Consider the following 18094-nt stretch of genomic DNA (forward strand, 5'->3'; position numbering starts at 1 on the left):
TCAGGCGGCACTGGGGGACGGGAGCTGTTCAACACCCCCAGCATGGCCTCAGTACTTATTTACTAGCTACAGGATGCACACACAAATCAGTTACCAGACTCTACAGGATGGTTGGGGCAGAGGAGGGGACTTCCTGATCAACTTGAAACAGAAGTGGGAACATGACCTGGGGACTCCGATACCGGACGCGGACTGGGAGGGCATCCTGGTAAGACCGCCCAAAGTATCCAGGAACGCTAGGTTCCAGCTCATACAGTTTTAAATGCTCCACAGGGCTTACCATACCCCACTTAGATTACGAGATCACTTTGGAGTAAGGGGAGCGGCGGGGGATGCACCGCTGGCGAAGCTGGGCAGAGTGACATGGGAGCCATGTTACATCACGTACCTTGGGGTGCGAATATATCACTCCCAGCCAGATATTCTAGATGGCAACATCGGAAGGACGATTGGGGCTCTGAGGTCGATCTTTGGTTTTTGGGGATCGCTCCCACTCTCGGTGGCCGGACGGGTTGCCCTCCTCAAGATGGTGGCGCTGCCCTGGTTCCTGTACTATTTTGTGGCATTACCACTCTGGGTGCCGCGTGCCCTGTTCAGAGAGCTGGTTATGGCGATCACCGCGTTCATATGGGGGGGCGGGGAACAGAAGAGACACAGAGTGGCGCTAACGACCCTGAAGTGACCCCGCGTGGAGGGCGGGCTGGCGGTGCCTGATTTTAATGCCTATTACCTCGCCGCACAGCTGCAATGGCTGGCGCGATGGATGTGGGATGGCGGCACTGGAGAGAACATCAAGGGCCTGGTGGTTCCCCCCGCTGCCGCGCTGGCTGGGATACTTTTTAATGCATCGGGGAGGACCGGCTTTGCCTGCCGAGGCCGCCGGTATCCGTCGGTGCTGGAGGCGATGCCTCCGTGAGGGCGGGTCTGATCACGCAGTACTCTCCTGACATTCCATTATCTTGGCTCCACTGGCTACCTAGGGAGGGGGAGTGGAGGGGTCTACTCACGTGGATTGAGGCAGGGGTTACACGGATGGGGGACTTGTATAAGGAGGGCAATTTGCTGCCCTTTGAGGATTTTTGGCAAGAGCATGATCTTCCGCAGGGCCATTTCCTACTACACCGGGCTCTCACGCTATCAGTCAGGCGGCACTGGGGGACGGGAGCTGTTCAACCCCCCCAGCATGGCCTCAGTACTTATTTACTAGCTACAGGATGCACACACAAATCAGTTACCAGACTCTACAGGATGGTTGGGGCAGAGGAGGGGACTTCCCTGATCAACTTGAAACAGAAGTGGGAACATGACCTGGGGACTCAGATACCGGACGCGGACTGGGAGGGCATCCTGGTAAGAACGCCCAAAGTATCCAGGAACGCTAGGTTCCAGCTCCTACAGTTTTATGTGCTCCACAGGGCTTACCATACCCCACTTAGATTACGAGATCACTTTGGAGTAAGGGGAGCGGGATGCCCCCGGTGCGGCACAGAGGCAGCGGATTTTCGCCATATGCTGTGGTCCTGCCCCCGGCTGGAATATTACTGGGACACAGTGATTGCGGAGGTGACAAACATTATTGAGATTGAGATTGCACGCACACCCGCTAGGTGCCTACTGCATTGGTTCCCTCATACACCCAAGAACAAGGCTACTAGTAGATTCCAAGACCTTGCATTTATTTTAGCCAAGAGAGAGCTGACAAGGAACTGGAAGAACCCGGGGGGGCCACAGATCCGAGACTGGAGGAGGGAACTTAAGAAATGGGCAGATAGTGAGGGAACGGCACTGCACACGGAACTAAGGAGGGTATCAGGGTCCCCTGAGATGAAGGAGGCTTGGGATCAGATTGTCATAGCACTGCAGAGGGAGCACCTGGACCCGGGCTGGGGCGGCCCCACACAGGCCAACGCACCTGAAGACTGGTACCCTCACAGAGGTCAACCTGCGTTGAACCCAACACAGGCAGAGCGGATCCCCAAGCAAAGCGACTAGGATACTTCACACGACCAGCATGACCACGCACGACCAGGCATAATACATCACCACTACAGGAGGCAAGTTGAGGGGGAGGGAGAAGGGTAGTAATACATAGGCCGAGCAATATGCACTCTCAATAGATAAGCACAGTTTTAGTTATCAGATGCATCTCTATCTCGTCACCACTCCTCGAACATATACCTACTCACCTGGCGAGAGCAACAGACCAGCCCGACCTTAACACTGATGGAAGGGATAGCAATAACGACAGAATCTACAGTGGTAAACGGAAATTATTATTGAACGATGATGCAAATAGCTGCTGTGTTTTCAGCTCTGTAAATAAATGATCTGCTGCCGATATCCCTTTTATGCATAATGAGGCACCACTGCCTATTTTGCTTACTGTTTTCTATATCTGCCTTTTCTTTCTTTTCCTTTATAAAATCTGTTTACCAAAAAAAAGAAGTAGTTTCCGAAAGTGACTGAATTACATCATAAGAGACAGAGGAAGGAGTCCCCTTCTGGTATAGAGGGAGACATATTTGGAGCAGTGATTTCTTCAGTGGGAGTCATTCTGAATTTGATCAAGATTCGAAAGTTGTCTACTATTGTGGATAACATGCTGACAAATTTTTCAGGGGCCATACTTCTGATAGACACTGAATTAGCTGCTGACAGAGCAATGACTCTTCAAAATCGTCTAGCTTTAGACATTCTTTTAGCAAAGGATGGTGGAGTCTGTAGAATGATTAATTCTAGGCATTGTTGTTTGTATATTCCTGATAACAGTAGAGAGATAAGAGACTTACTTACTAATCTTAGTAAAGAAAGTGCTGATTTGAAAGAACTGAAAGTACCAGGTGTTTGGAAAAAAGTTGGCAATGGGTTTGCTTCAATGGGAAATTGGCTCAGGAACATTTGGAATGGGATACTATTGAAAATTGTACAAGGGATATTAATTGTTGTGGTTTGTCTAATTGGAATATGGGGATTGTGCAAATTATGCAAAAGAATTACATTGAAAAAGTCGAAGAATAATCAGAGGAGGGAAGAAAGGGAAATATTTTACAGTAAAAATTCACAGAAGAAACAAAAATATGAAGGGATTGAATTGACAGAATTTTAGCGGATGCGAAAATTTGTGGGTAATAGTGTGATGACACATTTAGTCATCAGAGGAGGGATTGCTAGCGCGGGTGTATTAATACAAATTATTAATGAGTGTTTATGTATTCTGAATAATACGTTTATGTAGAAAAATAACGTAGAAAAATAATGCACGCATTTGAAATGTGATTACAAAGAATGGCCACCAATGTTAACAAAATGTACCAATCAATGATTTAATATTATGAAATGTTGAACATAAGTTTGACTAATGTAGTAATACGTTATATTAAGAGTTATGTATTATGGTTTAGTTCTATTAATTGTAGGTTAACTTAGCGAATGTCTTGGCCTATTTGCCAGGCGTCATGTAGAAGCTGTATTTCTTAACATTTAATAAAATGGCTTTCCTAAAGAGTTAAACTGTGGTTTCTATTGTATTGTTTAAATGTGCTCATAAAGGAAGCTTTCTCATGGGAACCGACTGCTAGAAGATGATGTTCTTGCTAATACAACATTTTATTTGTAATGTGTGTGAGACTGACTTTCCCAGGACAAAAACAATGAAGATACTGACTAGAGTAGAAGCTGCAACAATATTGTTACCTGACAAGCCAGATGATGAGGACATTGCAGGACAAACTAATCAACGACATGTGAACAGAGTAATAGTAGAACGCATAGATTTGAAGTTTTAGTTTTATTGGACAGAGTGTGAACATGCGATTAACTGACTAATAGGGACTTGGGAAGTACTTTTACTAGTTTTAATATAACAACACTACACTGAGAGAAGATAGTCATTGCCCATTTTCTTCCTGACCGAAAGGTTATTATTTCTTGTGCGTCTTGACAAGAGGCGTGCTTAACTTTAATGCTTAGAGACTTTGCGTTTACTTAACTTTGATGCTGAATCCTAATGCCTTACTGATCGACTGACGTCCTGAGGACAAAGACCGACTCTGCTTGCTGATCCACACTGAGGATAGGTATAATGTAACAGACTGTTGATTATTTTGCATATTTGTTTTTCCTTTCTAGGTACCAACTGCACTGTTTTGATAGAGCCATAGTTAGATGTTTTTCCAAATTTGTGTTACTAAACTGTTTTGCATGAAGTCCAACATTCTGATGATAATCTGGTGTTAGTTAAGGGTCCTCACTCTGAAATCATGTTAATAAGGATTAATGCTTGATGAATTCTCTGCTACACTTAATGTATGAACTTACTTCAACGCAGTTGACTTTGTTACTGATTTGCACCATAAGTTTAGAATGTGTTGTAGTTCAAGCTTTGATTAGATTACGTTTCTTTCGCCGCTTTGGAAAGCCAGTATTGTTTCTGTATGTGTTCATTTGATTTTTAGATTAACCTACATGACCTTAGCATTGTTAATATAGGGAAATAAATATTCTAACTTTTACTAAAAGGTGTGACTATTCATTCGTGAAAGCCCATGGTGTGTGATAATTACTGACTTAATTGATTATTTCTGTTACTGATTTGTTGATTATTGTGTACTGGTTATTGATTATGTACTGGAGCTATGGTAAGAACATCTTAATTGAGAGTCAAAAGGTTCATCGACCTATTTGCGTCCCCTTGTAAGTTTACCTAAGGTCAGACGGGCTAACATACTCTTGGTACAGAGTGCAAAAAATGGCCTGGCAGTGGCAATACATGAAATGCGCTTGCATGCGCAGCAGATGTTCTGGTGACAGCGGCGGCCACCGCAAATCTCAAGCGGGGAAATAGGGAGGGGATCATAAAAAATAAAAATAAAAACCTTACCTCTCCCCGTTGCTACCCTCTCTCCTGCTGCCTCGTTTGTCGCTCCTCTTCCGGTGTCCCAGCATTCACTGGGACACCAGCACAGGCTCTCTTGCAATCCTGGCGCTGCTTTCATGCTAAACCAAGCATTAAAGCAACCCCAGGATTGGTCTGAGCGGCTCGGACTGCCGCTCAGACAACCCAGGGGTCTGTGCAGTTTCTCCAGCCCAGTTGTTCAAACCTGGGACGGCTGGCTAAACACACATGCGCACTTAGGTACACTCTCTCCTCACCCCCCCCCCCCCCACCTCCCGTGGCCCAGCCTACCCCTCCCTGAACATACAGCTGGCTGAGCCAGCAGCTGAAAGATAAAACTATAATTAAATATTGTTTTTATCTTTCAGCTCCTGGCTTAGCCGGGAGGGACGCTTCTTCATCATTGCTGAACTGACAGATCAGGAGTTTTGTCACAGGCCTTCAATTTACTCTGTGTGCCTAACTTGCTTTCAGAATGCTAACGCGAACACTAATGCCGGCTCTGACCACAGTTAAGGCTGTCTTTTACGACCCAAAGAGGGAGTACAAGAGCACTCACTATGGTACCCTTGCTACGCCATTTTGTTTGGGGAGTGAGGGACGCCGTACATGTGTTCTCTTGCCAAGGTATGGCTGTAGTTTAGTCCCAGCACAAAACACACAGCTGCCTTTATAAACAGGCCCTCTGTGCAAGGGAACCCTCTCTTACAAGTTGGACCTCACGCTACACTCCAACTTCGTCAAAAGCAGTGTGAGGCTCCAATTACGGGCCCCAGCTCTCAAGTTCTGCAGTAGGTAAAGCAGGCTCATGCTGAAGGTACCCCTCAAGAACGGTCAATGACTGCAATACTGTGCAGTGCTCCTAAAATAACTTCAAACAAGGAAAATGTAATTGGAGGTATTTTTGGGACCACCTTTTACAGTGAAATTCCCCAGAATAGTTTACCTAGCATGCTAACAAGTAATGAAAGAGAAAATAAAGTGAAAAGAATTCCAAATAGCTGCAATGCACAATCTGTTTCCCAGGCAGGAGAAAGTTTGTGATGAGACACTGGTGAGACTATCATCTTCTGTAAAAGAAAAAAAGAAAAAAGACTGCAGGGACCATGTTATCAAAAGTGTGGCGCAATTGGTGTTTGTGAATGTTTTTTCCCCTGGCACTTGGGTTACAGAAGGGGCAGCAGTGCTTGCTTGGCCCAATTAGTAATACAGAGGTAGCAGCTGCACAGGTAGAACCAGCACATTCTCAAGGAGGGCATTTCCTTATTTGCTTGGGTGCACAGCTCCATGCAATTAAGGGAACACTTTTGCCTCTCCTGAACTGTTAGGGAGGCACAAATAAGTAAACTTTTTTTTTTTATTGTTTTATTGTAAACAGTATAAAGTGGTACATAATCCAAGAGGGATCAAAGTCCCAACATTTGTAAACAGTCATACATAGTAGGTCAAGATATATAGGCAATGGGTGGTGCAGTGATACATTGACAGTTGCTCTTCGAAACTGTTGCCATGGTGATCACAGTAGTTATGCTGGTAGGGTAATGGTAACAACCATCAGAGAAAACGGGAGAGAGAGCAAAGGAGGGAAGGGGAAGAGAAAATATAGGTCGGGGCTGGGGAACACGCAATATTTTGTGCTATAAGACATCTTTGTACGGGGGGAGGGGCGGGGAAAGAAAATAGCCCCTTATATAGGATGGTGGGGGCTAGGTTATGGTGTCGACTAACCCTTTGGGGATGGGAGGGGTTCGCTCCTCGCAGTGCTGGTATTCAGCTTGTAGGCTAGTCGCAGCGCCTGCATACAGTGTGTTATCAGGTCCATCGTGGCCAGTCCAGTACCTCACCGCCTATCCGGAGTCCGCTATTGCGCCATAGGGGTGCTTGAGCATGGAGGAGAGGATGGACCCCGAGCAGGCGGTGGACCCTACACCAGGCCGCCCGTGTCGCCTTCAGAATGGGGTTCACCGGTCCCGTAGGTGGGAGGTCGTCACGGTAAGGCCCTCCGAGTCCCCCCTCCATGGACAGCAGGAATGTCTCCACAGCTATCCATTGGGGCGGGTCTGGTACTTCGGACAGAGTGTGCGACAGATGGGATAGGTGTAGTGCAAGTGAATAATGCTCTACCGACGGTAGTCCCATGCCCCCGTGGAAGCGTCGGGCTAGGAGTTTGGCAGGTGATAGGCGTGGTCGCATAGAACCCCATACGAATGATCTGATAAGCGCATCTATGTTTCTCAGTGTTTGGAGAGGCACCTGCAGGGGGAGAAGCCCTAGAATATAAGTGAAACGGGGCACCGTTACCATCCTTACTGCTTGTACTCTGCCCCACATGGAAAGGCCCAATTGGCTCCATTTTGCGAAATCAAGCTTCATCCGCGCAATGAGGGGGTCAATGTTGTCCGCCACCATGTGCGTTAGGCCCGGATTGACCAGCGCTCCCAGGTATTTGAGGCGTTTCGGTGTCCAACGGAACGGGAAGCCTAGAAGGGCTGCTCTTATGGTCATCCGCGAGAGGGGGAGCGCTTCGCTTTTGTCCCAGTTAATGCTTTAGCCAGAGAGGATTGCGAATCCATCGATAATCTCTAGCAATGCGGGTATGGATCTTTCTAGGTCCGTAAGAGTTAGTAGGATGTCGTCGGTGTATAGATAGATTTTAGAGTTGCCAACCGGGAGTGTGAGACCCGTGATGGAGGGGGAGGAACGAATAGCCGCAGCAAGTGGTTCCATTGCTAACAGGAACAGGAGGGGTAAAAGGGGGCAGCCCTGTCGAGTACCTCTTCGGATAGGGAAGGGGTAAGAGAGAAAGCCTCCGCAGTTGACTCTTGCCACGGGTTGCTCGTAGAGTAGCCGTATCATTGAAATAAAACTGTCTCTCCAGCGTTGTGAACAGGTAAGACCACTCTATGCGGTCGAATGCCTTTTCCGCGTCCAGAGACAGGGCCAGTGCCTCCTCTTGTAGGTCTCTAGAGGCCCAAAGGGTATGGCATAGGGTGCGCAAGTGGTTCCTTGAAGTGTGCCCTGGTACAAACCCCACTTGTGTGTGGTGGATCAGAGACGGTATGACTTTGTGCAATCTATTGGCCAGGATACTCGCTAGGATTTTGATGTCACTGTTTAAGAGGGATATGGGTCGATAGCTGCCACACAGCAGGGGGTCTCTCCCGGGTTTTGGTATGACAGCTATCATGGCATTGTTGGATATGGCCCCCAGGGTTTGCGTTGAACAGGCTTCGTTCAGGGCCTCGTGTAGTATGTCAATTTCGTCTCCCCCTATCCATTTATAAAACTCCGCCGGGAATCCGTCCTCCCCCGGTAATTTGTGGTAAGGGAGGTCAGAGATGGCTTTTTCTACTTCCTGCCTGCTTATTTTCCCTTCTAGAAGGCTGCGTCCCTCCTCGGACAGGGAGGGTAGGTCAATGCCCGCCAAGAAGGTTGTACATTGTGATGAGCTGGGCGTATTCTCCGATGTGTAGAGATGTTTATAGAAGGACGCAAATTCATTAGCAATGGCTTGCGGGTGCGTTAGTATTTCTCCAGAGGGGGCACGAATGGCAGGGATAGCGAGGGCAGCTGCCCTCTGCCGAAGCTGGGCTGCCAGAAGCCGTCCTGCCTTCTCTCCCTGTAATCTCTGTAGGGCATACTCTGCCTGAGAGGTATACAGCTCATTGAGGGCCATTTGGGCACGCTCTAAGCTTCAGCGCCCCGTTAGGGAGGGGTGCGCAGTATATTGCCTAGTGAACCGGCGTATGTCAAGTTCTAGAGCTGCTGGTTTCTCTTTTCTATCTCTGTTCACCAGTGCCGCGTCTCGCATAAGTTGCCCCCGCACTGAGGCCTTGGCTGCGGCCCACATGATTCGGCTAGAGTCCAAGAAGCCTAAGTTATTTTGCGCGGAGGCAGCATGGTTCTATAATTGCAGTTTGCCCTGGGGCGAGCGATAGCGATGGGTCGCGAATCTCCAGGGTTTACGACCCGGAGACACAAGGCCCAGGTGGATGGCTATGCAAATCGGGGAGTGATCCGACAAGCCGCCCTCCAGTATGCGGGTCTCATGAGTGCAAGCCACGAGGTTGTGGGACAGAAGGAAATAGTCAAGGCGGGATTGGGTGCCATGTACCGGTGAGATGAAAGTGAATTCTCGCTCTGCGGGGTGGGTCAGCCTCCAGTGGTCTACCAGGCCATTGTCCGAAAGTATGTCGGTCTGTAGGGCTCTATCTGCATTGTTACTAACATCTATGGGGCCTGTTCTATCGAGTATTGGGTCTCTTGCTATGTTCCAGTCCCCCCCATCACATACCGGGATGCCCCTATCTCAGTCAGGAGTCGATTGATTTGTAAGAAAAAGAGGCGTTGCGGGCCTGTTGGTGCGTAGATCGAACCCACGCACAGCGAAGAGGCACCCAGCTTCAATTTAGCAAACACGTAGCGGCCCTCGGGGTCGGTCCATGACTTAAGAATGGTATGCGGGAGGGTTTTACGTATTAGTAGCGCCAAGCCGCATTTTCTTGGGGTGGCCTCTGTGCTAGGGGGGGGGTACAACTAAACAAGGCAGTGCCCACCCAATCGCGTCTCAGTTTGTTCAGATTCCGGGCCATCCAGGTGCGTCTCTTGTAAGAGGGCAATGTCTGTCTGTTTGGAGTTGAGATAGGATAGGACCTTTTTCCGCTTTATGAAGTGGGTAAGGCCGTTTACGTTCCAAGATGTGATTTGCAATGATGGTGCTGGTCTTCCGGCTGTGTCGGACATCCGTGCGTTTTTTTTTTTTTGGGGGGGGTCTGCCCGGGTAAGGGAGCACTTGGGGCAGGGCAGGGAAAAGGGTGTCGAAGGTTGGTTGAGGAGGGGAAGGGGGAGGGACTCGACAGAGGATCTAAAGCTGGGGGGGGGGGGGAATGTGTGAAAGGGAGGGGTGGGGGGTGAACAGAAAGCAAGTGGGAAGTGAGTGAGGGGAAGAGAAAGAAATTAACTTCTAGAGGAGAAGACAGGCAAGCGGGGCTGGTATAGAGAGGGGGAGTTAAGAAAAAATAGGAAAAGGAAAAGAAAAAAGAACGGGACACCAGTCCCGGCGATCTAGGACTGTAACCTGCGGGTCTAGTACCCAGACCTATCGAGCTCCGTTGCCCGACCAGCGGGCCCCGGACCGAGGGAGGCGGCGCACGCACGACGCCTTGGCCGCCGTAGCCTGGTTCTCCTTTCTACCCGTGGATCCAGATGGCATGTAAGGACGGGGGCCTGGGGGGGGGGGGGGGGGGGGGGGGGGGGTCAGCGTTGCATGGGTCTGTGGCAGTTTTGGGGGATAGTGTCTATACCATGCTTGCGTCCGGGAGAAGGGGGCCGCTAGGAGGTGTAGGCCGATTTTGTTGGTTCATTCAGGTTAAGTAAACATGTTTGCTGAACTCTTAGGAGCACCCCTTGGCTGTACGACAAATGAGGTGGTGCACAGTCAGAATGCCCCTGCCAGCTTCCACCTATTGAAGGGGTGAAATGGGTCCTAGTGACCACCTACCCAATACCCCTCTACCCCATACCCCCCTACCCCGGACATCCTCCTGCAGTTTGGTGCAGTAACTCACTGAACCCACATGCAGAAGGCTCACCCTTTCCAGTGCGGACAGGGTTGCTGCATGCAGCAAAAGGATGACCGGCACCCTCAAACATTCCGCCTTTCACTAAAGCACTTCCCTCGGGAAGGTGCGATGTCGTGGCTGCACTGTCGACAGCACTTTTATTGTTATAGGACAGATTGACCTCTTCTTTTAAGTAACTGGCAATGAAGTCTTTGCCACTGATTATCTTAATATTAATCTGCCTGTGGGAGTCAGGAGACCATTTCCCTGCTTGAAAGACAATCTAGATCCATTACATAAATTCCAGGACGGGCAAGTGATTATTTACAACATCACAATCGTCCTCAGGGAAAATTGGACACTCACCTTGAGGAATTTAAACCTCCGCTGGGCAAAGTTTGTTAATTTTGATTCTAAAACAACATTTCCGGTAAGAATATTCCAGACTTCTTTCATTTTATTAAAGAGTATGAAGCTTTTACCAATTCACCCTCCAAACCGACTGTCAACTTTTCTGTACCCGTCATCCTATCAACCTGGAGGAATACCTTACCTGATAGTCCAACAATCAGTCACTCTCTCTGTATGAAATCTGCCTTTCCTACATGACCACCCTGGATTTGTTTTACTTTTGCTGGACCCAACATGTTTGCTGGATTTAGAACTCTGTGCACTTAAACCCTGCTAATCAGTAGTAAGGTGCCTGTGCTTTTGCCCACAAACATGGTTGAAGTGCATGTTTCTAAATGCTATGTTTAACATACATCCACATCCCTAATGGATGGTACAAAATATACACATGCTCTGTAAGTTATGTCAATAGTGCATCTGCAGCAACTATTGTGCCATCCACTAAAGTGGAAGCATAAAACATGGTCCGAGGCCTGCCACTGTAGACTGACTGTGGCAGTTTAAACACTGCAATTAGACCTTTCAAAATAAATCCTTTTGACAGGTCAAAACCTCCCTTATAAATATTAATAAATCACCCCAATGTAGGCCAGGGAATCCACAAGGCAAGGTTCATGATATTTTAAAAGTAGCATATGTAGAAATCTAATGTTAACATGCCCTTTTGGTGACTAGCAGGCAAAGGCTAGTTTTCATTGTGGCAGGTCGAGCTGTCCTTTGTAGAAAACCAGAGTACAGATTTAAAATCCTATTACTGTATCTCGAAAATGGGATTTACTAGAAAAAGAAACTGTATTCATCAGTAATTAAAAATCAAATTCAATGGTGAAGTCCGACTTTAAATATATGTATTAAGAAAAAGGAACTTTTAAGACTAACCTTGTTGGTGTATCTGGCCCGTGCTCCATTGTGGTGAGTGTTAAATTGCGCCCAGGTGATCACTGACTATTAGAACTTGCGCTTTTTGACGCTATTGCTACTTTACAAAAAAAAAGAAATTTGAAGTTTATATCTATGGTTCCCTTGTTGGATTTTTGCCATTTTGGGGTTATTTACTTTATTAGATTTTACCCTGTTTTTCTAATTCAGTTTGAGAGGTTTATTAGTTTGCATTTTGACTTTATTACTGTGTTGGTACTGCAGAAATAGTTTACACATTGTCTCGAAATAAAGCCTTTCTGCTCTGTGCCATAGCTCCCAGGGGGTTGAGCTTAGGTTTATTTAATGATTTTAAGGATTCACTCTGACCAAGTTTATGACTATCCCTTCAGGTGGATAGTTACCCACCCCAAATAATTCATTTTCTTAACACTTTCTCTCATAACCTGCTGCCACAAATGGTCCACTCATGATCTCAAAAACACTTTAATCAATAAATAATAAGAATGAACAATACAACATGATAATATATATCTATATATATATATATATGTATATATATATATAAATAAAAGCCATAACTCACGCACCAAATGCAATGCTCATGACCCCTCACCCAATGTTCATGACCCCCTGAATGAAACAGATGCCATTACAGATGCTGCAAATCATCTTACACATTAGATAACATATCACATTACCCTAACCACATTGACAGAGGAGACTATGAATGTAGTATCATGTACTGATTTGGGTTTGTGCTGTTTAAATACATTTTGCTTTTAGGTATTGTTATTTATTTGTATAAATAAATACTGTGTGGTCACAAGCACTGTTTTTGGTGCCTCACCGTTTCCACAAGTTATGGATTTGGTCCGAACCACAACGTACAAATTTTAGTGGTTCTTCGGTTTAATTCGTAACCATAACTGAATTTTCATAATGTTTTTTTATATTGAATTTCAAACGCCATTTTTAAAACGTATATTAATGCTTTATATAACCGAGTTTACCATAACTTCACTTTAATCTTTGTTTTTCAGTGATTTTTTTTGATCAAATACCACATGCAACAGTTCAATATGCACAACCAACCATGAGCCGCCAAGCCCTCGCTCTGCATGGCCTTTATGTCTGGATAGTGGAGGTCAGCCAAGGACTTGCCTTCAGCCAATCCCTGCACCCAGATCTCTGCAGACAATCAAGCCCACTGCACATGGCCCCACTGCACATGGCTTTTGACGGTGCATAGTGGGTTTGGGTTATAATGCATACTTTTTGGCCAGGCTTAGGGCACAACCCACTGCAAGAGGCCAATCCCCCTATGCACATATACTTTGGCCATGTACAGTGGTGGTTTATAGGTGGCCAGTCCTAGCATCTTACATGCAGTGTGGCCAACACGTGCTGGTCAAGGCCTTTGGCTATGTAGAGAAGTGGGGTGGCTGCAGTAATGCTCTGAATACTCCCCCACCATCCCTCCCTTTTTTAACAGGATGTTTGTGAATTGAGGCCTCTTCCTGAGTTCTCAATTAAAATATTTGTTAAATGTATTTTATTGTGGTGAGGATCTCTGGTGCCCCCAACATGGACCTGTGGTTCAGGTTAGGTTCACCTTACATCTTTATGCCACTGTTCTGTATATTTTTCTCAACACAGTGTTTACTGCGCTGTTTTGGGTAGTGAAGATGGCAAAAAGAAACTCTTGTGTGACAGCCATCCAATGAGATTCCAATGCAAAATGGGAGAAAAAGTTCCTTGACCAATAGTGTGTCTTTAATTTAATAGAATTTGCAAATCCTCCATAGATTGGAAAATTTATGGAAGATCCGAAATGTGATAGTTCAGATATCTCTAAAAGGTAACCTCTTCATGCTCAGACCCGAATATTCTTTAAATGCTAATGTCTCTAAAAACCACTGATCAGATTTATGCCAAACCAAACAAACACAATTCTTTGAGTAAAGTTCTATTTACATGCCAAGTCTGGTATAATTCCGTCCAGTTGTTTTTTCTGTATCGAGGAGCAAAGAATCCTATGAGTTAAAATGGGAAATGCCACTTTTGGAATCCCCCCTACAGATAAGAACAACTGTTATATAAAATGACCAACATTGAGCAGACATTCAACTTTCTTTTTAAATGCCAACTAATAAAACAAAAACCGAAACGACACCCAGAACAAATGGTGTGTAGCAAGGTAGGCCTGTCAGAACTAGAAAACTTACAACACAAAGTAAGGAAGCAACAAAATAGTGCACCGTTTAACAGTTTTATTCCAAAAGCTAAAGTGAAAATACTTGAGGTGCTGATCAACTGTACCTATGCTCTGAGGCCCTCTGATGCCTGGTGTCTGGATCACATAACTTTCCAAGGAATTCGGAATAACACCACTAATGTAACCTAAACATCAAAACTTAGAAAGTTTTCATCTTTACATATATGCTTAATTTTTCGTACATACTTATAAATTTTAAATACACTCAAATTAACCAAAACACATAACTTGCAAGACAGTGGACATCAGAAAATAAAAATTTAGTTCAGTTACATACAAAATGAATCTAAGTTCCTGGATGCAATCATAGAAACATCAACAACTAGTAAGAACCCCAGAAGTATTGATTTATTTTCGGTAAATTCTAATATTTTGGTTCCTTTTGGTAAAACCAACCTGAAACTCTCTTGAATCACGTTTCATGCTGGTGGGACATTATACAAACAAGAATAAAATAATTGACATGCCCGTAGATTTTATATCTAAAAATAAAAACAAAATAAAAGCAATGGCCATATTTTGGCTCCCACCAGGCCTCAATAAAATTGCTCAAAAGAAGAAATAAAACAGTTCCCCACCATATGTCCATCTTACATTGGAAAGGTAATTATTACTCGCTGGGCTGTTAAAGTAGTAGCAAAGGGAATGCATCAGGGAAGTAAATCTAAAGGTTTATTTTCTAAAACAAAATTGGTAAAGGCGGCTCAGTATTAGGCTCTGCTTCGGGTCAGTAAGAGCTATGAAAAAAAATTCTGGATATAAATATATATTTTTTTTAACTAGCAGTGCAATACAAGTCTTTCTTGGACTGATAGGAGATCCTAATGCTTGGACTTGAGTTGGACATCTGCTGAGCTAATTCCTTCGTGGTCTATCACCCAACACCAACACAAAGCACTGCTGTTCCTGAATGTTGAACATGGAAACTGTTTTCCCTCATGCTATTATGTCCTCAAGTCGCATGCCATAATGCTGCTTTTATAATGTATATTTGGGATGAAAGGTCATTTGAACCCATGTCCTCACTCGGACTATATTGAGTGACACAGTGGGCATCTTGCTTCAGTGACTGATTGGATGGTGTTTCTGTGCTGAGCCAGCATGGGATAGAAATGTACTGAGCTACACAGGATGCCTGCCAATTTGTATCTAGATCAAAACGCTTTGGTGAAAGATGTCTTAATCTGTCACAAACAGCTTCCACACTATGCAGTCTAGTTGCATGTGAACAAACTTTGGTGGGACTATCTGTAGACCCTGTGACCAAAGAATCTTTCAGCCGCCTTGTCCTGCATGCTAGCCAGTGATTAGTGTGATGACATTTTAAGTGTGTTGCTTCAGGGACTCCTCCTGCTGACCTTGTTCCCTGAAACCAAAATTGTCCACAAGAACCTTCTGAGGCCACGTCCCCAAACCTTTGGCAATCAAATGCTTGTAGAACTGTGCTTTAGCCAGCTGGTAATCCTCTGCCTTCATCTGCAATAAACCAAGAAAAATGGATCTGAAAAGAGTGCCTCATCTTTTGCATCATTCCATGCATTATGTAAGCAAACTTGTCAAAGGAGATGGCCTGTGGGATGTGCATAAGAAACAATTGCCATTATAAAAAGTTGTTGTGGTGTTCAGAGTGAATCATCATGCCTTTCAATGTCTCTACTTTGTGAACAGCTTAGTTTGCCATAGCGTCACTGCCCGGGATTAAGCTGCAACAAAGCCGTATGCCCTGGTGAAGGCTCAGTCTTCCAGTTGCCACTCCACATGTTCATTTGGCAGTTTCACAATCTACCAATACTTTTTAATAGCATTTTGGGACCTCTCTCCTATATTCCACTCTTGTGAGCGATAAGGGTACAGCCCTACCACACCCACACTGCTTTCATACCTTTCCACTAATGTCACATTCTCTTCTATTTTAGGAGGGAAATTGATCTCTGAAGACTTTATAATGAAAACCTCTACTGGTGCCAAAAAGGCATGGGAACGACTATCATTTTGGAAGGGTGTAATCAAATATAACAAACACTGACAAAGCCTCACATACATAAACCATTCACGAGATAGATCACAAATGCACTGAAATATGCAGCTGAAGCAGTATACCTATCCTTTCGTGGACCAACGACCAACACTCAGCAGCGATCCACATGCAGACTAACATAAAAAAAGGCTGACATGAACAGCTCAACTGTCAACAATACAAAGACCACCTAATAAATAAAAAACAGTCACCCATACACACAAAAATGATTTAAGGATATATTTGTTGCTTATAGGAAACCTACAGCTTGAATGCAAACTGGTATCTGAGAGTGGGACATAGGGAGGGGCACTAGGTAGGGGTGTCCTCGTCCCCACTGATTTTTGCACTGGGGATGAAGCCCCATGCAATACATCTGAAATGAGAATCACCAGAGTGGGGAATAACAACCAGGAACACTATACACATAGGATTGATGTATGCTGACAACAACCTAATATATTTACAATTCCAACAACTGTTGGTGCCGATAATATTACAGGTGTTTGATTTGTGTGGTGGCGCCTCAGGTGTCTTTATAAATAAATATGTATTTTGCTGGTCTGGGTGGGAGGGAACTGAAGGACATCCCTGACATAGGACATCCCTGGAAGTGGCAGGGGTTGCTTTACATTGGTATTTGGATAGCACATACATCTGGTGAATAGTATATACACAATATGAGCAGAGTTCTACAGGGACTCAAGTTGTCAATAGAATTTCTGGAACCAACTGCCAGTGTCAGTCATGGGCAGAGCAGCAATGAGTAAGATGGTGTTTCTTACTCACTGTCTATATATCCTTCAGAATTCAATGTGCCTGATCCCAAGATCCGCCTTCCAGGAACTGAATAACCTTTCAATGTCACAGGATTAGGGTCAGCTAGGAGACACTGAAATTAGATATGAGGGAGGACTGGAACTACCAGACCTGTACATCTAATCTCCTGTGGGGCTGCTGCAATACGCAGCAATGTGGTGTGATGAAGGACAGTTCTAGGAAAAGAGGTTGCACTTCCAGTGCTCCTCATAAGGCTGAGATCCCAGCATCCCATGTTTACTACACTGCTGATAACCTGTAACCCCTGCTGTCTTCCGGCTTCTACTATTAGACCAGAACATACAAGGAAAGGTGGCTAGAACATTCACTAAAGGTGAGAACCATAGGTTTGCAAAGCGCTACATTCAAGTTTAAGTATGCATAGATTTGTTAAATACCCAGCATCGGTCCGTTACGATAAGGACAAGTACTCCTGGGGTATGTGGATTTGTCCAAAGGTGCAAGAGTTGAGAAAACAACAGACTATGGAACAATCACCAGAACCAAGAACAATCACTTGGACTAAAGCTGTAAAGATGTTTCATATGGACTCAAACTTGACCTGAGCTTGTTATCTAGGACAAGTGGTGGAGCTCTCCTACAACCTTTGAGCCAGGTAAATTACACTGTCTGCATAGGAAGGATTGTTCTAAGAACAAGAGTACGTTTGCGGTAAACATTTTTGGAATTGGGCGTGTTCCTACCACTGCAGATTGTAAGAAATGATCCACCTGCTGCTTGCAGCAGAAGATGCTAAGAGACAAGACAAGACAAGATCCTGAAAGGGAGAGACCAGGCCAGGGAACCATTAGACTCCTCACGCCAGTATTTCCTCTCTCATCCCAAACCCTTTCCTCTGGACACCTGCGGGCTGGTCAATGGGGTGTATTCTTACAATAAGAAGTGTTCTTGGGAGCAGCAGGAGGCACCACATCGCTGCTGTGAAATCCCTGGTTTTCAGGTGAGCGGAAAGGATCACAAGATGTGCACGACATTCAACATCCCCTAAATTGTAAGGAGAAAGTAGAGTGGTTTGTAAGCATGATGGGCTGTGAATACTGACTGGAATTTAGTATCATTGTAATGCTGCGTTTACGTAAGTCATTGTCATGTTATAATGGCAGCTATATTTTCTTTGTTGCTTGTATAATTCTTTATGCTGCTCAAAGGCCACCTCAAAATGCTAGTAGAGTAGAAAGGATGAAACAAGAAAGAATAAGGAAGGAGCTTTGTGA

At 45.2% G+C, this 18094-nt stretch overlaps 1 protein-coding gene across 1 annotated transcript in view; it reads right to left on the minus strand.

Moving 5' to 3' along the window:
* Positions 1 to 14009: 14009 nt before the first annotated feature.
* Positions 14010 to 18094, minus strand: part of LOC138258627 (adenosine deaminase domain-containing protein 2-like) — a 239768-nt gene continuing 235683 nt past the window's right edge. Inside the window, exon 12 of the mRNA XM_069205965.1 lies at positions 14010 to 15499. Coding sequence (XP_069062066.1) covers positions 15347 to 15499 — 153 coding nt within the window. The 3' untranslated portion in view covers positions 14010 to 15346. The remainder of the gene's footprint in view (positions 15500 to 18094) is intronic.

Source organism: Pleurodeles waltl, chromosome 9 (assembly GCF_031143425.1).
Source record: "Pleurodeles waltl isolate 20211129_DDA chromosome 9, aPleWal1.hap1.20221129, whole genome shotgun sequence".
Lineage (NCBI taxonomy): Eukaryota > Metazoa > Chordata > Amphibia > Caudata > Salamandridae > Pleurodeles > Pleurodeles waltl.